The sequence below is a fragment of the Populus trichocarpa genome, chromosome 19 (assembly GCF_000002775.5).
Source record: "Populus trichocarpa isolate Nisqually-1 chromosome 19, P.trichocarpa_v4.1, whole genome shotgun sequence".
Lineage (NCBI taxonomy): Eukaryota > Viridiplantae > Streptophyta > Magnoliopsida > Malpighiales > Salicaceae > Populus > Populus trichocarpa.
Window position 1 is genome coordinate 4,201,401 of NC_037303.2, and position 22,569 is coordinate 4,223,969.

General features: G+C 31.0%; 2 protein-coding genes across 10 annotated transcripts in view; both read left to right on the plus strand.

The window, feature by feature from the left end:
• LOC7469853 (uncharacterized) overlaps window positions 1-22,569 on the plus strand; it is a 51,941-nt gene that overhangs the window by 222 nt on the left and 29,150 nt on the right. Inside the window, exons 2-8 of one of the 3 annotated variants that reach the window (XR_008058183.1) lie at window positions 227-555; window positions 655-829; window positions 1,510-1,690; window positions 1,779-1,859; window positions 2,076-2,183; window positions 2,956-3,225; window positions 3,405-3,589. Coding sequence is in view for 2 of the 3 variants with exons in the window: in XM_024591405.2 (XP_024447173.2) it covers window positions 252-555; window positions 655-829; window positions 1,510-1,690; window positions 1,779-1,859; window positions 2,076-2,183; window positions 2,956-3,225; window positions 3,405-3,503 (1,218 nt within the window). In the remaining variant the exon portion in view is untranslated. Of the gene's footprint in view, window positions 1-226; window positions 556-654; window positions 830-1,509; window positions 1,691-1,778; window positions 1,860-2,075; window positions 2,184-2,955; window positions 3,226-3,404; window positions 3,852-22,569 lie in introns of those variants that run through there. The other 2 variants (XM_024591405.2, XM_052449434.1) reach the window with 2 other exon arrangements.
• The window catches only part of LOC7469854 (uncharacterized), a 33,604-nt gene continuing 29,042 nt past the window's right edge, over window positions 18,008-22,569 (plus strand). The window contains exons 1-8 of one of the 7 annotated variants that reach the window (XM_052449431.1): window positions 18,044-18,430; window positions 18,727-19,052; window positions 19,158-19,332; window positions 19,846-20,026; window positions 20,115-20,195; window positions 20,370-20,477; window positions 21,181-21,453; window positions 21,709-21,724. In XM_052449431.1, the coding sequence (XP_052305391.1) occupies window positions 18,213-18,430; window positions 18,727-19,052; window positions 19,158-19,332; window positions 19,846-20,026; window positions 20,115-20,195; window positions 20,370-20,477; window positions 21,181-21,453; window positions 21,709-21,724 (1,378 nt within the window). In that variant the 5' untranslated portion in view covers window positions 18,044-18,212. Of the gene's footprint in view, window positions 18,431-18,726; window positions 19,053-19,157; window positions 19,333-19,845; window positions 20,027-20,114; window positions 20,196-20,369; window positions 20,478-21,180; window positions 21,454-21,708; window positions 22,064-22,569 lie in introns of those variants that run through there. The other 6 variants (XM_006371080.3, XM_052449433.1, XM_052449432.1 and 3 more) reach the window with 6 other exon arrangements.

Sequence of the window (22,569 nt, forward strand, 5' to 3'; positions counted from 1 at the left end):
TAGCTTAAATAAATCATTTTTACTAAAATGATCGAGTTAATCAATTTATTGCAAGTTTAGTTTATCTGGGTTGTTTCTTTTTTCTTTGGAATTCATATTGCAAGACTGGATTTTTCCTTCTTTCCTTCTTTCTTCTGGGTTGTTGAAATAGCAGAATTTCTCTTCTTTTCCGGTAGGTTTCTTTCTGCTTTCTTGTTTCAATAATGTGTTCTTTTTCGGCAGCCAGGCTACATACGTTTCCTGTAAATTTGATGGCTTACATTCCTCCACACAAGCGGCATTCAAAGGATGTGAGAACGGCACCCCCAATTCCAGAGACACCGCACCCTCAATTTCAAAGAAAAATGAATTTGAGAGCATCCACTTCTCGTAAAGATAAGAGTGGAAAGATTGTTTATGCAGACCATGCCATATCTAAATGGTTTGCTGTTGGCTTGGACGATGATGGCCGGTTTCCTCCTTACATCCATCTCGAGCCGATTTCCCTGCTGGAATATGTTGAGCGTAAAATTGGAGAAAAGCCTCTAGTCTTGGTGAATAGCATTGTAACTGAAGGTTGGTGTACCATCCTTATTGAAATTTTTATAATTTGTGCTTCTGTTAGTTGCTTCTGCCTTTTATTGAAACCTTTGTATTAAATTTCATGCAATTTAGAGGATAGCAAACTGGAAAGGAATTGCTCCAGAAGTCCATGGGAAATTATAGCGGAAAACGTACAGCAAGAACTACTCTCTTCTTTCGAAATTTTGAGGAATGAAATGGATGGTCAGGGTTCTGAAAAAGTAAAGCCAACATTGGTTGCTCGATTGGGAAAATTTATTTTTCATGGGTGAGCAATCCAACTTCTCTCTATAGTTATTGCAAAATTGAGTTAATGTTAATTGGAACATCATCTTTTTTCCAACTTATGGAATCTATTATGCAACTGAAAATTGATAATGTTGTGAAGTTGACTGGAATTGTCTCACTTTGTTCTTCTTGTAGTTATTCCTGTTGCATTCCAGCAGGAAGCTTCCTGAACTAGGCATAGAATTCTCTAACTTTTTGAAGCACTGTAGGCATGAATTCTTGAATTTTGAACCGTTATAGTCCTTTTGGTGTTCAGTGGACTTTTTACGTACAAGTGTTTGTTCCTCCATAAAGGACCTCGACTGGAGTTAATTGGTGTTCTTCCTTATGAACTTGGACCATATGATTGTATCTCAGTTAATATTTTGATTTGGTTTGTTTCGACACTTTTCTAACCTACTTCTTAATCTATTAATTTTCTGCCACACCTGAGTGTATCATATGACTTGTTTTGCTCTAGTGATTACTTTGATCGCTGCCAAACAAGTTTTGCTGGTGCTCCTAGTAGCGTAGATATTGTTGATATGCTTATATTAGAAGCCATAACTACTTATGTTAAATTAAATTCATATTCTCCATCAGTGCATAAGAAGCATGTTTTATATTTCAGTTATACAAGGATAAGCAAGCAAGAGTTATTATACTATTTCTGTGATGCAGGAACCATTCAATGGGACTAGAAAGTGTCAATAAAATGCAGGTTGAAGAAGCAATTTTGAGACAACTCAACAGATCATTGTACACAGATATTCCTTCTTCATACATGGAAAATATTATAGATGGAGTGGTCCCAGCGATTGGAGTTGATTTTTTAGAGGAGAAAGATGTTTACACTGTAAAGGTATTCCTTTTGCTGCACACCGACTCATGGTAGTGTTTTTCTTATGTTTTTAATCCAATTTGTTACTAACTTTTCTTCCTTCAAGCAGTTGTTTGATAATACACGGCCAGATGCAACTGTTTCATGCAAATGTATTGTGCTGGAAAATAAAAAACTTCATCTCTACAAGGCAGGTTTTGTACTACCTAGAGTCTTGTCCTCTCATGTTAATTTGTCATATTATATGGTAGAATTAATTTGTTTTTGGTAATTTGCGCTTTATCAATGTGACATTGTGTAATCTCATGGACACCTTCTGATATTCACTTATGGATTTAAGATGGTTTCCACTTTTATACTTTTACTTGTTCATGGTGTGGCATTAAATTATAAAGATTTCTTGTAGGTTGAGCTAAACCAAGTGCGCCAGATGGTCATAGATGTATCATGTCTTGATAAGAATCTGGACCTCAGGCTTATGCTTTGCTCCAGGAAGATCTTAACAGCTCTAACTGTAAGTTGTACTGTCTCTCGCTGAAAAATTCAATCAACACTGCATGATTGTTAGACACTCATTGAAGCATGAAGTGTCTTGGGCTCTGCCCAAACCCAGCAGAAAATTGTTAGTGAGAAAACTTGAGCAAGCATCCTCCCTTTGTATTTTCCTCCAATGACAGATTTAATCTAGTCTAGCAAGTCCTTTCTCCATTTCAAAGAATGTCATGATGGAAAATAGGAAATAATCTCTATCCTAGAACTTAGTTTGATCACACCTGGAAGAGAAGATATGTAAAACAAGCACTGAGTAGGCTTGCACTAGCGAGTTAGGCTAACAATGATTTCATAGTTGGTCTTTCATATGCAAAGTCAAGAACGAAATTTAGAAGGTTAAAACCGTATACCCGGATATTGGTCTTTCATGCTTGAAAGAGTAAGGATTTTCATAGTTGGAACAATGATTTCCCTAATTTTGCATGAGAGATTTTCATCTAGAGTCTAGACAGCGCAAAGCTGCTAGTGAGTAATTTATTTCCAGCATGAAAATTTTAGTTTATTAAGCAGAAGCCAATGATTATTCTTGCCTGATAATCATATATATCAAAGCCAGATTATAGTTACTAAGTATTGGGTACTTAGTAACTAAGCCAGATTATTCTTCTGATAATCATATATATCAAAGCCAAGAAACTTCATTGTAATAGACACATATTCTGTTAGAGTTATAATTGGATTTTTAACTCCTGATAGTGATGCTGTGGAGTGACTGATTGTACGAATCGATGCAGGATGAGGAGATGAATAGCCTTAGAGATCTGATCAATTCGGCGGTTCTAGATTCAGATATGAAGGGTGGATTAAGATGGCCCCTGGGGGAGGCATCTTCTGGTGGTAGATATAGTGTCATTGGGGCTTGGCACTCAGTAACCAAAGCCTATAAAAATTCATCATTTAGGCTTAAAGCAAGAGATGCCGATCGATATGATTTCAGGACTGGAACTGGGGAAACTACAAGAGAGATTTATCTGAAGTTGAAAGGAATTGTTTCAGAAATGCAGGTAAGTTCCTTTATTGGTTGACTTTTCCCTATGCCTCTTTATGTTGCTTTGGCTCATATGCGACTTCTAATCTGTGAGCTTTCTAAGTGATTAACTCTAGCGCCCAGAGCTGACAGATCCATATCTGATCCCAGTAATATTTTGCTTGTATTTAAAGCTGCTTTTGTTGAATTATGAAGGAACCGGGAGCTGAAGGTGATTCAATCTCCAAGATGCTCGAGGACAGCATAAGACTGATATGGGACAAGTTCTTATGCTGCGAACGGTTTCTAACATGATCATTCCAATTTTAACTCTCATTTCATCCTCTTCAGCATGGAAAGGGGGAGAGCCCCATCTTGTCTGGATCCTATCCCATCACGAGGCGCTGTTTGTCCGAATTCTCTCCTCTCTGTTAATTCTAGGCCTCTTTACATCTCTTTTTCTTTATTTCTTTGCTTTGCTTTGCTTTCTTTCTTTTATATTTGGATGGTTTGAGTGTTAGTTTTTGAGAATAGACGCTGGAAAAACAAAAAAGAAGAAGAAAGATTGTGGGTGTGGTTTTCCGAGTATTTGAGGGAGAGGTTGATGTCTTTATGTAATTAACAAATGCAAAATGTTAAAGAGATATGGATGTTTTCCGAGAATAGATGCCATCAATGCGTAATCTTCTTTGTAAAAGCAATTACCTATAGAACTGCATTAATGAACCATGTTAAAACAAATGAAAAGTCAGGGTATTTTTTAAAAATATTTTTTATTTTTTAATATTAATATGTCAAAATTATCTAAAAATTTTAGTATCAATTAGATGCTTTTTTGGATGTACAAGAAAATAATTTTAAAAAACAATTAGTAACGTAAAAACAAACAATAAAACATTACAAATATTTGAGACTACTTATTCCATGGAGCTGAAAAGGACAAATTTTGTAGTCCCCACTGAAGAATCTTAGAAGAAAACCCTCCCAACAAAGTAAATCAAACCCTCTTAGTGAAGTAGTAGCTCAATTGAGTGTGTGTGTGTCCCTTTCCCTCTTTATTCGTTCTTAAGAATGTTAGAAGAAAGAATGATGAGCTCTGAGCTCTTTTCTGAAGTTGTTCAAACCCTTCGTAGATAAGTAGCTTTGATTGATTGCGTCCGTTTTTCCCTCATTCTTATTGAAAAAATCAAAAGAAAAAAGATCAAATTTAAATTAATATTATTCTTATTAAAAAAACAAAAACAAAAAACATGATATAAAGAATAAAATTAAAAATCATAAAAAGTTTGACAAAAGAGCGAAGAAAAAAAAGGAATTAAAAGTAAAAGAATCAAATTGAAAAATATTATATATACAAATTAGAATTAAAGGATTAAATTGAAAACAAATAAAATTTGAACAACAAGGAAAAAGACTAAGATAAAAAATCAAAGCTAAAAGGGTTTAATCTAAAACACCAACAACAATAAGGACCAAAATTAATTTTCTACGGTCGGAGAGAGAAATGAAGGAAAAAAAAAAGGAAAGGCCACTGGTAATAAACCGACCACCTTTAAATGCCACACGCCACCAATATAGAAAAAGGACTTGAAGAAGAACCAAATGAGATAGTAGAAGCTTATTTTCCACCGCTAGGAGACGCCGCACGTGCCACCCAAAGCACATAACGTCTCCTACACGCTAGGGCATCTGAGTCACATATCAACAACTTTTTGCATTTAAAAATTATAAATTAAATGGTAAATTACATTACTACCCTTAACCAAACCAACAATTACAAAAAAAAAACCGAGATAAAAAGATGCCAATACCCCTGTTTCAATGGCTTATTTTTTTTTGTCCCTGAGGCCATACATAATCTTACTATATTTTAAAAAGAAAAGACAATAACACCCCTGCCCTACAATGTTAGCTTTTTATTTATTCCAGGGGTATTTTGGTTCTTTTACTGCTCATAAATATATTGTATAGACAAAAACACCCCTAAATAAATCTATTATGACTAATGCACTGTATGAAAAGACAAAAATACCCTCGATACAAAGGCAATTAATTTTTCTTGTGAAGGACAAAAAAGTCATTACACTATAGTGGTGAATATAAAAATATAAATGGGGCTACGATGTTTTTGAATTATGTTTTAGTTGTTTTGTTATTCTCCAATTAATATTGTAACAATATATTAGGCACATAACACAATCACTTTACACAAAATCTATTTTGGTTATTATATTTTTAGGAAAAAAAGGGCGATTTTTATTTTACTTCTTGTAGGGACACAAGAATCTATTATGCAATTAAAAAGTTGCTTATGTTGTTAAGTTGCCCAAAATTGTCTCCGTTTGTTCTCTTTGTAGTTATTCTTGTTACATTTCTCCAGGAAGCTTCCTAAACTAGGCATATAATTCTTTAATAAGCCTCTTGGTATTTCAAATAACACTACCTTGAAAGAATACACTTCTTTTAAAGATCTACGAACTTAATGTGATGGACTTATTTTTTCTCTCTATAAAAACAGATTCCTAAGATCTAGAATAGAAAGCATGAATATAAGAACAATACTAAGAAAAACCAACAACAAAGAAAAAAAGAACTCAAGAAATTTCTAATCATATTCTTTCCACCTATTTATATTTATATAACTTGGGAACCAAAACATGAATTACTCATAATTCATGAATGTTAATTAATTATGATGAACGTTCATTATTTAATGAATGTTCACAATTCATGAAAATTCATATATATATATATATATATATATATATTCATTTTTTTATCGTATCATAATTAATATATTGGTTCATGGACTAAGACATTTTAAGAACTAAAAAGTTACTATCAAATAGAAACTTAATAAAAAATAATATTTTTCATTAATCAAATTCAAGCTCAAACTTATAAGCTCATAAACCCACTACTCAATCCACAAAACTATATTGGGTTTAAAATTTTTATCATCTAAAGGCTTTTTTAGAATAATTTCTTATTCGTATTTAATTGGTTTTTAAAACATATTAATATTCCATATTAAATAACTCATGTTGAATTACAAAATTTAACATGGTTTTAACTCTAAAAGTGTATGAACCTCACATTTAATTTGACATTAAAATACCCATTACATGTTTTATAAAACCAATTCCAACAAATATCAGTAATACCATCGTCAAACACAAATTCTCATCTCTAGAAACATATAAATACTAAAATTTTGACCATTTCATTATTGGAATTGAAAGGCATATAGATTTGAAATTTTAAATCTAAAAAATTTAAAAATTGTATTAATTGGTTGCTTAAAATAAAATTTGAAGTTAGATTTCCTATTACTTGGAGAAATATTACCAAAAACAATATATTTAAAAGGTAGCTAATGAAGAAAAAATTAGGATGGATGCATAATTTGTTGGATAAATGTGCGTGTAACTATTTTTTTGCTTCAAACAACGAAATACATTTCTTAATATTCCCCCGTTTAGTGAAAAAGAAGGTATAACTTTTACTTGGTCATTTTGGGTTTGCCAATAACTGAGTTTATTCTAGGCATTTTGTGGGATTCCATGGTGGTGTTCTTCATGTTCTTGAGAAGAACATTGCTTTAGCTTTATGATTTGGATCCATTACGGTCCAATTGTTTGCACAAAACCTTCAGGCAATTTATTTAGCAAATTATCTAGGGTGAGAACATATCAATAATATATGCATTTAGATCCTAGGTTTTCTTTAGCTACCCATAATATATTTTGACCAAATAATGGATTTTAAGTGATAATCGATGGTTTTTTATGCTTGATTCTTGATTTATGCTTGATTGTGAACAAAACCATGTCTTTTATTGTTCAAGATCTGATCTGGTTTGAGAGTTGTGTTTATTGGGTTCTTGATACATGTTCTTCATTTTTATGTGTTTGATCCATTTCAATAAAAAAAAATTTAAGCTTTTATGTTTTTCTATTGTTGGATCTGTTTCGGTCCTAAATCAATGTTTTAGAGTAAACTCGGTCGGGTCAACACAGTCAGATCAACTCGGTCGGGTCAACCTAGTTAGGTCAAAACTAGGTTACTCCTTAGGCCTTCTTTGGTTTGCTGTTATTTTTGTTAAGGTTTATTTGGTTTAAGTATGTGTTTGGTAAACATCCTTTAGACTTGTTTTAGGTAGTTTTTATTTCAAGAAAATTTGTTTTTCTTTTGCCAAATGTGGTTTTAGAAAATAATAATAATAATAATAATAATAATAATAATAATAATAATAATAATAATAATAATAATATAGTAATATGAAAATGTCTTTTTGCATGTTGTATACAACCAAGTCTCTTCAAAATACAAAAATCATATCTTTTTAAAAATAAAAATAAAAATATATGGTATGCTTTTTTTTTTAGTATGCATTTTGGATTTAATAACCAATTTATTGAATCCATGAGAATTTGACTAATATTTCAATAACTTATAAAATTTTAATTCATGAGAATTAATAGTTTATATTCTGGTATAAATGTTAGACTTACAAATAAATTGACATTTAAATATCAGGAATTGACTAGAAAATTCATAAAATTATTTTGAATATTTATCAATTTTAATTGAGAATATTTTTCACCACAACGCATGAGTTGTGGAAAACTCACTCATCTTCCAAGATAGGTGAACCCTGTTAAGGCACCTACATAAATCCTTTTCATAAGAATTTGTTCAGGTACATGAGTTCATAATAAATTCGAAACACCAGATTTATTCACACGAATAAATCTCTATCCTAAGCCATAGACAAACTACCGGTTAGAAACCTATCAAAACTTTTAAACCACATTCAAACCATACAATACAACTTATCTCAAGTAGGGTACGTTAGGGGTGCTAATATCTTCCATAACTACAACTAGTTCTTTACTCTTGAAATTTCTGATAAGACCAGTATACTCGGGTTTTCTAGCAACTCTGAACCAAATAACTAGGTGGCGAATCCCTTGACCCCCAAACACCATTCGCCCATGTGTGGTAATCAAGGTTGTTGACTTGCCTATACCTAAAAACATCAAGCAATTGCGTGGTTTTCTAGGTTTTACTGGTTACTACAGAATATCTGTTAAAGTTTATGGGTCTATATGCAAGCCATTGACACAATTACTGAAGAATGATGTATTTTAATACACTGAAGAAGCACTATAGGCTTTCAGACATCTAAAGATAATGATGACCTAGCCCTTGTCATATACCTACCATATATAGCTAGCTTCCAATCCTAACCCTACTAGATCTCAACAAGTCATTTGTAATGTAAACACATTTGTACTAATACAAGAATGGCATTTAATAACCTACATTAGCAAAGCTTTGGGCTAAAACAACAAGCTTTATCTACCTATGAAAGAGAAATGATAACCATCTTACATGTAGTTGCAAAGTGGAGGCATCACTAATAGGGTAAGCATATTAAGATTAAGATAGATCATGTCAGTATGATGGGAACCCCATAAATATAAAGATCTAAAAACCCATAATCATATCAATTTTTTTTCAAGAAAGCTAAACTCAGGTTTTAAGATTGACACAATGATAACCTATACTGAAACACCAAGACTATAAGTAATCGAAAAACTCTCATCCAACGCCTATAAAGAGACGCAAACGAGTAGTATGGAAGATACCATGAAGTTTGATCAATACTTTGATACGTCAAAGTAGTTCAATGAAAAATAAAAAAAGTATGATCACCTCTCTCACATAATAATAATTATTGAAATCAAAGTCTATAGAAAAAAAAACTAAATACATGCTAAATAATCATATTATAATAGGTAAAAACATTTTAAACAATGTTGAAAAAATAACAAAAGAGTTATAAATAAAATAGAAAAAAAAATCCTAAGTCAACTATGAAACCAATATAATTCCTACACAATAGCCTATGGACCTTATCGTATGACCTTCTCAATGTTAAGCAATAATTATTTTAATTGTTTTAAATCAATAAAATTAAACTTTATTTTACAAAATCAAGCATCAATCGCAAGTCAAAGTTTTTCCTTGACATTGTGGGATCCCATATTTAAACAATAAAAAAACATTCTTATGTCTAACCCCAAATATACTCAATATAATTGAAAAACATTTAGTGACCAAAAAAAAGGGGGAGTTATCTACCCCTTGGCTGTGTAATTCAGTGATTGATTACTTCAAGAAAAAAATGACTATATATTATTCTATTGTTCAAATTCAATCTTCCATTATTTTAAATTACTAATATTTCATTTAATTTTACCAAATCAAAATCCATCAAGCAACAAAATCTTTTATCAACACCCTAAGATCCAATAATGTAGGCAAACAAAACAAATCACCAAGTCTAATCTCAAATAAACGCGACCTTAAAAGAATGAATATAAACAATAGAGGGATCAAAATAAAAAATAACCCAATTTAAAAAAGAAAATATTGTTTAATACTATTAAATTAAAAAAAAAACCAAAAAGAAGTGATGTTTTTATTGTGCATACCTCATAAAACACTATTTATTGCAATAATGTTTTTATTTTGAAATTTGTTTTTTAATCTAGATTGTTTTTTAAAAAATTTCAATTCACATCTAATTTATTGAAAATTAGTATTTATAATTTGTTATAATTTATTTTTTTTATAATTATTAAAATTTCATATTTTATATCTTGAATTTCACAAATTAAATTGTATAACTAAAGTTTTTTCTTTTAATGTTATGGAATCTATCATTGGTTAATAATAATATGATTTAACACTATTAAATATATAGTACATCAACATTATACAACCATCTTGCCATGTCCTTCTTTGCACTATGCTCCTTCTCTTTAGAAGCCATTACACCTTTAATGCTAGGTATAAATCAACTTTCATGTAATTGCACTCATGCCGTGCATTTTCATCCTTTTAATTTATTGGGAACTATATCACTTGAAGTAGGATTTGCACCGTCATCTTTTTAGGGTTCATCATTGAAACAGTTGAGAAACATCAATGACTAAACCAATTTGTGCCCTAACTTGAAATATTTACTTCCTAGCAACCATTCAAATAGTACACAAATCACAACAACCAAGAGGGTAAAAAATAAAAATTACTTTTAGTCAGCAAAACAACTCTAAATTGAAAATTTATCAATTCCTCAGCTTCAACATTGTTGAGATATTCGTCAACAGAGTTGAAAAGATTGAAACTTTATGCTTTCTACTTGAACTTTAAGCAAGCATAGAGAGTTATTAGTGATATACTTACGTTGAAAAGGATTGATTTTGAATTGGAAAATCTACGGACTTAACCTAAAAACAAGAAACCCTAAATTATTCATCCACCGATAAATAAGTAAAACAGGAATTAGAATAAAAGGCTTTTACTTGATTGGATTTCGTTGATTTCTAATAATTTCTAGGATTTGTTGATAGGATTACAACAAAGAGGGAGAACTATGTGTTGTTGGTGATATATGAGAGAGTTTTTTTTTTTTTTTTAATCACATAACCAGAATAGAATGAGGGTGAGAAACCCATAACATCTTGGCTGGAATTTGAGCAAAAAATCCAGAATAACCTAAGATCTCGAGCAAGATGAATTTTTTTCCATTTTGTTTTGCTTTTTAAAATAGTACAGTATACATCAGTCATTCCAATCAAAACAAAATAAAATTGACAACTTCGCTAAAAACCTAAAATCAAATCAATTAAAAAGAGCTTCTCGAACTTCAATATTTTTTTTTCTAGAATTATTGAAGGTGAAAATCACCTCTATTCATTTTTTTCTTTCAAAGCGAAATCTATAAAAATTAAAATCAAAGTGATTAGTGGCCGGAATCCGGCCATCCAAGAGTTTTCTCTCTGCTAAATTTTTTTGATAGCTTTCTTTCTCTTCCCTCAAGATCCAAGAGTTGAAACGTAAAAGAGAAATTGGAATGAAGCAAAATATCAAAAATACTAGGGAGAAAATATTAAAAAAATAAGATTATATGGATTAAAGTGTAGTTTTATGCACACCTGAGTTGTATATGTTAACTAATGATAATTCAATGTATAGCTGTAACAGTTTGTTATTCATTAGGACTCAGTAGCTGCAACAGTTTGTAATCTTAAAGAACTGGTCTTCCTGCAAAGTAGAGAAATCGGTTAGGATTTGTATTTATATATACGTCTTCTATTAATAATATTGGTAAGCAATTCTCTTCCAAGCTTCAGTTCTATCATGGTATCAGAGCATCTTTGATCCTTTATTCAAATTTTTTTCCCTTGTTCTTCGGTTCTGTTCCTTCCTCTTCTCCATAACCATGTCAACTTCAATTCCATCAAACACATAAAACCACCTTATCACCATAAACACAGCTGCTCAAGCTCCTCTAAAACTCACCTCTTCCAACTACGCTTCCTGGAAAATTCAGTTTGAAACACTCCTCATTGGCTACGATCTCCTTGGTTACATCGATGGCTCAAAACCGTGTCCTTCACCAACTCTCATGACAGATAATATCACTGTTCCTAATCCTGCATACAGTCTCTGGGTGAGGCAAGATCAACTCCCTTTGAATGCCATTGTTGGCAGTCTTTCTCCTCCACTCATCTCCTTTATAGCACGCACCACTTCTTCTCATGATGCATGGCATGTTCTTGCCACAACATATGCCAAACCATCCCGTGGACGTATCCGCCAGGTGAAAAACCAGTTAAAAAATCTTACAAAGGTTCTCTGAGTATCACAGATTTTGTCTACTTCATCAAAGCACGATCTGACGAACTTGCTGTTCTTGGTGCTCCCATGGACACTGATGATCTTACTGAACAAATTCTAGATGGTTTAGGTGAAGACTACACAGAACTTGTTCGGGCTGTCCAAGCTCGCGAGGCTGCTATCTCATTTGATGAACTACATGAGAAGCTTCTCTTGTTTAAAGCATCACTTCAAACACAGTCCCACTCCTCTCGCCTTGGTCCGGTTACTGCCAACTCCTTCACTAAGAACTCAAACAACAATAATTGGCGCCCCTCAACATCCAACTGGCGCCTGTTCTATCAGTATATATGGGAAAAAGGTTGTCAATTTTTGTCAATATCAATTTTAATCCTAGTTCTTTTAATTTTATTTTTACAATAATTAAAAATTCAATTATATTAAATTAACCTCCGGAACAATGTCTGACACCTTAGACAAGGTATAAATTTAATAAACTTTATTTGCCAAATACTATTTTCAAGTTCTATAAAATATGTCTTTGAAAACTGCGGATTTTATTAATAGAACCTATTTCTTGTGGCAAAAGTGATGCAGCAAAAGGTACTGTGAATTTACTCTTTTTTCCTTGGCAAAAACATGGATGAATGGGTCTTGGAGGGTATAATTGTATCTTCACGGGATTCTTTTGTCATTTTAGAATTGTTAAGATGATTTTTTATTTTTTTTTCAAATATTTTACACAGTAAAATTATTTGAATACCCTTAAAAGCAACATCAACAAAAAAAAAAAAGCTAACTATGGTCTAGGGATATTTTTTGTTTTTTACTTATTTTAATTACCCAGTTCCTTTTATAATCAAAATTCTCAAAGCATGGCTATATTGCTTATTTGTAATTTCAAAAATAATTTTTTTATAATTATTATTTAAGCCTAGAAGCAATGTGTTAATTTAATAATAATAAAAAAACAGCTGCTTAGACATGCAGTTTACTACAATAGTAGACATTGTGATTTCATCGCGACATTTGATTCCTCTTGATGTTTGTCATAAAAAAACTCACAGTAGTCCTTCAATTTCTTTTCCTTTTAGTTTTAGCCCTTGTCTTTTTATTTTTTTTGTAATTTTTTTTATAAAATTGTTTCAAATTGAAAATTATTTTCAATTTTATCATCCTTCAATTTTTCATATCTCAAATTTAATCCCTATTTTTTTATTGTTATTTTTAGATGATTTATAAATTTGATTTTTTTTGTTATTTCACTCTCCTTCATTTGTTTTCTATCATGTTTGATTCTTATGTTTTTTATTGCTATTTTTCTGCTTGGACAAGTTTTTTAGATTGATTTTTTTTTTATTTTATCCTTCAACATTAAATTGATTGAGAATTGAACTTCTTGATTGAGTTTGGATCTGAGATTTCACGAGTTATGATTTTGAAAGATTAACTCGGGTTTAGGTTATTCACCTAGATTTGCATGGTTTTTCATATTATTAAATTAACCGAACTTACTAAACCCGGTTGGCTCAAAGACACAAGTCTTGAATTTCTTTTACTTCTATAGAAATCCAAGCATCGCCTAATCTTTATTCTTCTTACTCATCCTTTAAAATTTGTATTGGCTCGTGACATTGCGTCGGCCACTGATATAGGTTTACTCGAGTTATTATTATTATTTTTTTTAAATTAATTTTTTTCATCTTCGGCCTTCGATATTTGGTTCATTATAATTGAGTTTTTTTAATCTTTTTATATGGGTTTCATGGCTTTATCACAATCTCACACCTTATATTGTAGGTTTCATAGGTTAATCATTACTGATCCGGGTCGGTCTAGTATATCATTGTCTCAATATTTTTTTAAAAATAATATGTCGCTTGATAATTTTGAATTAATATCTTTTTAGTGCTTTAATAATTTTTAAGTGATAATATAAAAAGTAAAAAAATATATATATTTTTAAATAAAAATTATTTTTTAAAATATCTTCCAGACAGCTGCTCAAGTGGTTTGTAGCACTCCACGATTTTTTTTTTTTTTTGCTTGCCTGAGCAATTTGCTGGAATAATTATCTATGGGCTTGATGCCCCACTATGTACTGACCTCTAACTCCAAGACGCCTCTCTCTTTTCAATTTTATGTTACTTTTTAAATACTAGGATAGAATTGAACCAAAACCATCTTACACTAATCATGACACTAAGGAACAAGTGGCAAAGTATTTAAAGTATTTTTTATTTGCTTTATATATATATATATATATATATATATATATATATATATATATATATATTTTATATGTTGATATTAAAAATTAAAAATTTATTATTTTAATATATTTCCAATTAAAAATCACTTTTAAAAATATAATATATCACAGTATCTAACACTGCTTCGGTGAGCTAAGTTGTTTAGGTGGAAGTCTCATTCGGTGAGCTGAGTTGTATCAAATACATAAATTATTTATAATTTTACAATATATATAATTTTTTTTATTTTTTATTAAATAATAAATAGTATTCAGGCTAGGAATCCTCGAATAGATACTTAATCTAATGTTTAAAATATAAATATGTAAATTTTTTATTTGATAAATAATATATAAATATAACACAAATTCAATTCAGCCATATCTATTGTCATCCTGAATTTTAATACTCTCACAATCAACTATTTAAAAACTTTCAAAATGTTGGGAATGATGGCATTAAAAAATAAAATAAAAGGCATTGTTATTTCATTATCCCAAGACATAATATATTATAGAGTGGAACAGTAAAATAATCATTTTATCTTTATTTTATAAAATTGTCGAATTAATTTTTACTAGGTTCATTGGTCATTATCAAATTGATTAAAAAAAATAAGTTTTTATTTTTAATTTTTTAGTATAGTAAAATAATTGAATTACCTTTTAAACCAAAAAACAAATTAAATTAGCTTCTAGGAGCTTTTCATTTATTTAATTTATTTTAATACAGTAAAATAACAAAATTACTTTTATAAGCATTGGCTACAAAACTCACTTTCAAAGGCTTTTTTTGTCTTTTCAAGCTAGCTTTTTGTTTATTTTCAAGTTGATTGAGAGACTATTTATTATTTTAATAAATATAAAATATTATTTAAAAAAAAATGATTGGCAAATGAGTGAGTAGGTGATGCTCGTACTCTTTAGACGGTGCATGAGACATTGTTAAGTGTCCAAACACTATCTTCCATGACGACATTTAAATCGACATGATATCCCCACCATGTCTGGGTGGCTCATGTAGCCAACAAGCTTTTGGTTTGGTGTCGACAACCTTTTTTGTTTTTTTTTCTCTCTCCTCCTTAAGTTTTACACTTGACTTTCAAATTTTCAAAGCAGACTTTCAATTTATTTTTTCTTTAGATTTAGTTCATGTTATTTTTATTATTATTTGTTTAATTTAGAATAATTTATAAAATTGGTTTTTTTTCAATTTTACCCCCTTCATTTTTTATATATGTTAGATTCGGTCTTTATTCTTTTAATTACTATTAGTTTTATTTAAGATAATATTTTTTACAATTTCATTTTTTTCAAGTTTTTTTTTTTCTATCAAATTTGATTGTCATTTTTTGGTTTGCTTGAAATTATTTGTTGCTAATTCAAATATGTTATGTAGATATGCATCTAATCACACATTTGTTCTTTTCGAGGGTTCTCTCCTTTTCTGATTTATGTTGTATAGATATGCTATATCCTTCGTAACTCACCAATAAATATTTGACCTCTCAACAGTGACTAAATACGATTTCTTTAAATTTAGTCAAAACTTGACTTTTAGTTTGTTTGCTAAAAAATAATTTTCATGAAAAGTTAATTTCTAAAGTTGAACAAAGATTAAATTATCAACAAAAATTTTTAAATTTCATAAATTATTTTTTTTAAAAATAACAATTAAAATAATAGGGACCAAATCTGACAGATGAAAAAATTGAAAGAGGATAACATTAAAAAAAAATCCAATTTCATAAATTATTTCAAACAAAATAAATAGCGATAAAAAAAATGAGGACCAAATTTAATATATAAAAACATTTAAAAAAAAGAATAAGAGAAAAAATAAATAACAATAAAAAGAATGAGAATCAAAGTTGATATAAAAGTCAAATTAAATCAAATTCTAAGGGATGAAATTGAAAAACAAATTCGAAAAAGAATTAAAAAAAATGTATAGCAATTAAAAGATTGAAGATCAAATTTGATATAATCAACAAATAACATGATATTTTTAAATTTTTTATAACGTCTAAAAAGTATAGTTTTATGCGCACCTGAGTTGTATATATGGGAAAAAGGTTGTTAATTTTTGTCAATATCAATTTTAATCCTAGTACTTTTAATTTTATTTTTACAATAATTAAAAATTTAATTATAACAAATTAACCTATTATTTAATTCCGGAACAATCTCTGACACCTTAGACACGTTTTTTTTGGATTCGAGGAAACCTTATCTCCCGGAAAGGGCACTTTATCAGCTCAAGTGAGCGAGTAAAACGTCGGCTATTCCAGGCTCTTACAAGAGGTGCACGCCCTGATTCGAAATCGAGACCTGCTGTGCAGATCTCAAGTCTTTTCCTATCATGTCACGCCCCTTGGGATCTTAGACACGTGATAACATGCAATCTAAAAAGAATTAAAAAAATATAGGACAACTACATCCTGACTTTTGAGTACAAATTGAAAGAAATATAAAGTTCATTGAACAATGTGGTGAGCATGAGCAACATGGTGAAATTCCAATCTCCTTTAGTATCTTCGTTAAGCTTTAAAGTGTGTGCATGGTGCATATAATTAAATAAGGTGTCGGCATGGTCACTTTAGGTTATCTTTTTTCTTTTTCTTTTGTCGAACATAGGTTGCACAATCAGCATAGATGGAACGCAGTCCCGTCCAAGATTGCTAGTTTTCTTTTATTTGTTTTTGTTAATTTTTTCTTCAAATTTAATTTTTTGTTTTTTTAAAATATTTGTATGGGCATAAAAATTGGGTGATAAAACTCTTATAGATGAATATGGTTGCTTAAACTTCTAAGGATGTTTGGGAGTATGGTAGCGGTTGTTTTTTAAAATGTTTTTTATTCTAAAACACATTAAAAAAATATTTTTTAAAAAATATTTTTAACATTAGTACATCAAAATAATATGAAAACATAAAAAATATATTAATTTAAAATATAATAAAAATAAAAAATTTTAAAATTTTTCAAAAACAATTTCCAAATGCAGTGCTCACTGCAGTATGTCGTGGTGGTGTGATAAATTTCTTAAAGGCATCCTAAGATTGAGAAGATTAGAGAATTTGTTGGTCGTCCAATTTGATAAAAGATCGATCAATTGCTATATTTCATGTATTTTCCCTACTTTTAGTACGGATGAAATACTATATTTCATTCTCAAATAAATCGAGAAATTCTATTAAAATACAAAAAAAAATAAAATTGAAAGAGTAAGTTATTTTTTAGTATCCTGATATCATATAATATTTTATAACTCAATCTCCGTCACATAAACTAAATATTAAAATATAATTTCCAAACTCAATATTTTTTCAAGTAATTAACAAGAGAGCTAGCCTTGATATTTTAGTTTTTGTTACAAGGTCTACTAGTTCTATTCAAGATTTCCCACTGAAGAAAACCCTCCCAACCAAGTAAATCAAACCCTCCTAGTTAAGTACTACCATAATTGACTGTGCGTGTCCCCTTCCTTTTTTATTCGTTCTTTATATATATATATATATATATATATATATATATATATATATATATATATATATATTAAGAAAAATAAGATGGATGTTCGAGATTGCAGTAGTGATTGTTTTTTAAAATATTTTTTATTTAGAAATGTATTAATTTTTTTTATTTTAAAAAAATTATTTTTGATATCAATATATTAAAATGATCTAAATATATTAAGAAAAATTAATTTAAAATAAAAAAAATAAAAAATTTCACCTTAATTGAGTGTTTGTGTGTGTCCCTTACACTCTTTATCTCGTTTTCTGAAGTGTTCAAATCAAAGCCTTCGTAGTGAAGTAGTTTAATTGATTGTGTGTGGTCCCTTTCCCTCTTTCTTTGTTTATGCATTCATTCGATCTCCAATTTATCCTGTGAAGGCCAATAATGGAGATGCCCTTCCTATTGCCAAAGCATTGTACAAAAAAGTATTTTGGATGATATTTTACTTTTTTAATTGTCTAAAAACAATGATTTTTTAAAGAAAATTATCACAATAAGATAGAAATCTATGGGTTATACATATATTCATTCTGGTTCTTCATTTACTAGTAGTGGTAATGCTCAATAAAGGATTCATAATAATAATGCTCAATTTATTTTTTAAAATATTCATTGTTAAAATTCAATCTTTATTTATTTTATATAAATATTTTCCTCCAGTTCTTTTCCCGCTTTATTCTTTCTATATATACGTTCTCGCATTTATGTTGCAACAATATAATACCTCCAGAACAGAGCTACTGTTGCACGATCAACAACAGTTTTTAACTCTCAGGTATGATCGTCCCTCTACTGCTATAATCATACTCAGTTTCTTCATTTTTGGGTCTTAGTTCTTAGCTTAAATAAATCATTATTACTAAGATGATCGACTTAATCAATTTATTGCAACATTAGTTTATCTGGGTTGTTTCTTTTTTATTTGTAATTCATGTTGTGATCATCTGTGACTGGATTTTTCCTTCTTTCCTTCTTTCTTCTGGGTTCTTGAAATAGCAGAATTTCTTTTCTTTTCCGGTAAGTTTCTTTCTGCCTACTTGTTTCAATAATGTGTTCTTTTTGGGCAGCCAGGCTACATACGTTTCCTGTAAATTTGATGGCTTACATTCCTCCACACAAGCGGCATTCCAAGGATGTGAGAACGGCATCCCCGATTCCAGAGACACTGCACCCTCATTTTCAAAGAAATATGAATTTGGGAGCATCCACTTCTCGTAAAAATAAGAGTGGAAAGATTGTTTATGCGGACAATCCCATATTTAAATGGTTTGCTGTTGGCTTGGACGAAGATGGCCAGTTTCCTCCTTACATCCATCTCGAGCCGATTTCCTTTGAATATGTTGAGCGTAAAACTGGAGAAAAGTCTCTGGTCTTGGTGAATAGCATTGTAACTGAAGGTTGATGTTCCACCCTTTTCTGTTAGTTGCTTCTTCGATCCCTTGAATGGTGTTTGAGTTAAATGTTCTTATTATAAATTTTGTATTAAATTTCATGCAATGAAGAGGATCGCACACTGGAAAGGAATTGCTCCAGAAGTCCATGGGAGATTATAGCGGAAAACGTACAGCAAGAACTACTCTCTTCTTTCGAAATTTTGAGGAATGAAATGGATGATCAGGGTTCTGAAAAAATAAAGCCAGAATTAGTTGCTCGATTTGGAAAATTCGCTTTTCGTGGGTGTGCAATCCAACTTCTCTCTATAGATATTGCAAATTGAGTTAATGTTAATTGGAACATCATCTTTTTCCAACTTATGATGCCTTTTTAGATGGAAGGACACAGGAATCAATCTGTTATGCAACTGAAAATTGCTTATGTTGTGAAGTTGCCTGGAATTGTCTCTGTTTATTCTCCATGACATACTCAATGAACTAAGGGAAGAACGTACGCATATAAGTGTTTGTTCCTCCATATAGGACCTCGTGTGGAGTTAATATTTTGATTTGGTTTGTTTCGACACCTGAGTGTATCATATGACTTGTTTTGCTCTAGTGATTGCTTTGATCGCTGCCAAACAAATTCTGCTGGTGCTCTATCAGTGTAACGTAGATATTGTTGATATGCATATATTAGAAGCAATAACTGCCTATGTTAAATGAAATTCATATCCTCCATCAGTGCATAAGAAGCATGTTTTATATTTCAGTTTCTAATACAACTCGACAAATCGATACAAATTGTGTGATGCAGGAAATATTCAATGGGACTAGAAAGTGTCGATAAAATTCAGGTTGAAGAAGCCATTCTAAGACAACTCGACAAATCATTTTACACAAATATTCCTTCTTCTTATATGGAAAATATTATAGATGGAGTGGTCCCAGCGATTGGAGTTGATTTTGAAGAGGAGAAAGAGGTTTACACTGTAAAGGTATCCCTTTTGCTGCATTCCGACTCTTGGTAGTGTTTTTCTTATGTTTTTAATTCAATTTGTCATTAACTTTTCTTCCTTCAAGCAGTTGTCTGATAATACACGGCCAGATGCAACTGTTTTATGCAAATGTATTGTGCTGGAAGATAAAAAACTTCACCTCTACAAGGCAGGTTTTGTACCACTTATAGTCTTGTCCTCTCATGTTAATTTGTCATATTATCAATGTTACATCGTGTAATCTCATGGACACCTTCTGATATTCACTTATCAATTTAAGATGGTTTCCAGTTTTATACCTTTGCTTGTTCATGGAGTATTAAAGTACAAAGATTTCTTGTAGGTTAAGCTAAACAAAGTGCGCCAGCTGGTCATAGATGTATCATGTCTTGATAAGAATCTGGACCTCAGGCTAATGCTTTGCACCAGCAGGATCGTAACAGCTCTAACTGTAAGTTAACATCAGAAATTTAGCTACAATCACACTGCATGATCGTTAGACACTCATTGAAGCATGAAGTGTCTTGGGCTCTGCCCAAACCCAGCGGAAACTTGTTAGTGAGAAAACTTGAGCAAGCTTCCTCCCTTTGTATTTTCCTCCAATTACAATCTTAATTGTGTCTAGCCAGTGCTTTCTCCATTTCAAAGAACGTCGTGATGGAAAATAGCAAGTAATCTTTATCCTAGAAATTAGTTTGATCACACCTAGAAGAGAAGATATGTAAAACAAGCATTGAGTAGGCTTGCACTAGCGAGATAGGTTAACAAGACTAGAACGAAATTTAGAATGTTAAAACCATATTCCTGGATATTGGTCTTTCATGCTTGAAAAATTAATGATTTTCATAGTTGGAACAATGATTTCCCTAAATTTGCATTAGAGATTTTCATCTAGAGTCTAGACAGCGCAAAGCTGCTAGTGAGTAATTTATTTCCAGCATGAAAATTTTAGTTTATTAAGCAGAAGCCAATGATTTGGGATTTTGCTACTTGGTAACTAAGCCAGATTATTCTTCTGATAATCATGTATAATGCTTAAAAGATCAAAGCCAAGAAACTTCATTGTGGTAGACATATATTCTGTTAGAGATATAATTGGAATTTAAATCCTGATAGTGACGCTGTGGAGTGACTGATTGTATCAATCGATGCAGGATGAGGAGATGAATAGCCTTAGAGATCTGATCAATTCTGCAGTTCTAGATTCAGATATGAAGGGTGGATTAAGATGGCCTCTGGGGGAGGAGGCATCTTCTTGTGGTAGATACAGTGTCATTGGGGTTTGGCACACAGTAACCAAAGCCTATAAAAGTTCATCATTTAGGCTGAAAGCAAGAGATGCCGATGGATACAATTTTAAGACTGGAACTGGGGAAACTCTTAGAGAGATTTATCTGAAGTTGAAAAGAATTGTTTCAGAAATACAGGCAAGTTCCTTTATTGGTTGACTTTTCCCTATGCCTCCTTATGTTGCTTTGGCTCTATAAAACTTCTAATTTGTGAGCTTTCTAAGACCCTAATGAGAGCATCCAGAGCTGACAGATTTGTTAAACGCCTCGTCAGTTAGTTGCTCTTTATTATAAATTATAAATTTCCAGATTCATGCCTGTGTTAAGCTGTGCTTTTAATATCTTCTAAAACTTTTTTCTTGTATTTAAAGCTGCTTTTGTTGAATTATGAAGGAACCGGGAGCTGAAAGTGATTCAATCTCCAAAATGCTCGAGGACAGCTTCAGCCTGATATGGGACAAGTTCTTATGCTGCGAACGGTTTCTAACATGATCATTCCAATTTTAACTCTCTTTTCTTCCTCTTCAGCATGGAAAGGGGGAGAGCCCCATCTTGTCTGGATCCTATCCCATCACGAGGCGCTGTTTGCAAGTCCGAATTCTCTCCTGCCTGTGAATTCTAGGCTTCTTTACATCTCTTTTTCTTTCTTTTTTGCTTTGCTTTGCTTCTTTTTTTCTTTTTCTTTTTTTAATTTGGATGCTTGGTTTTTATAATTAAACTTTAATCAAAAGAGATTTTAGCATACAAACTATCATATTTTAGAATCTCAAGTGACCTTTACTTTAGAAGCTAATGCGGCATGAGAAAGGAAGAGAAAATGAAAAAAAAAAAGGAAAGAAAAAATAAATCTCAAGTGACATCATTCATATAATGTGGTGGATGAAGTCATGGTGTACATTTCCAATGGTGAAGCCTAGAAACAATTTAATAGACTACATCTTAAGTTTTCAATGAAACCATGGAACATACGTGTTGGGTTATGTACAGACAGATTCAATCTATTTGGGTTATTTTGTATGCCATATTCTTGTTGGTAGGTGATACTAGGGGTGAGCAAAAAACCAAAAAACCGATTAAACCGAGAAAACTGGAAAAAAAATAACCAAAAAAACCGAACCGTGAAAAAAACTAATTAAACCGATTAGAATTTTTAAAAAACTAACCGCTTCGGTTCGGTTTTGGTTTTAAAAGCCTGAAACTGAAAAAATCGAACCGAACCTTAACCGAAAAAAACCGAGTCAAACCGGAAAAAAC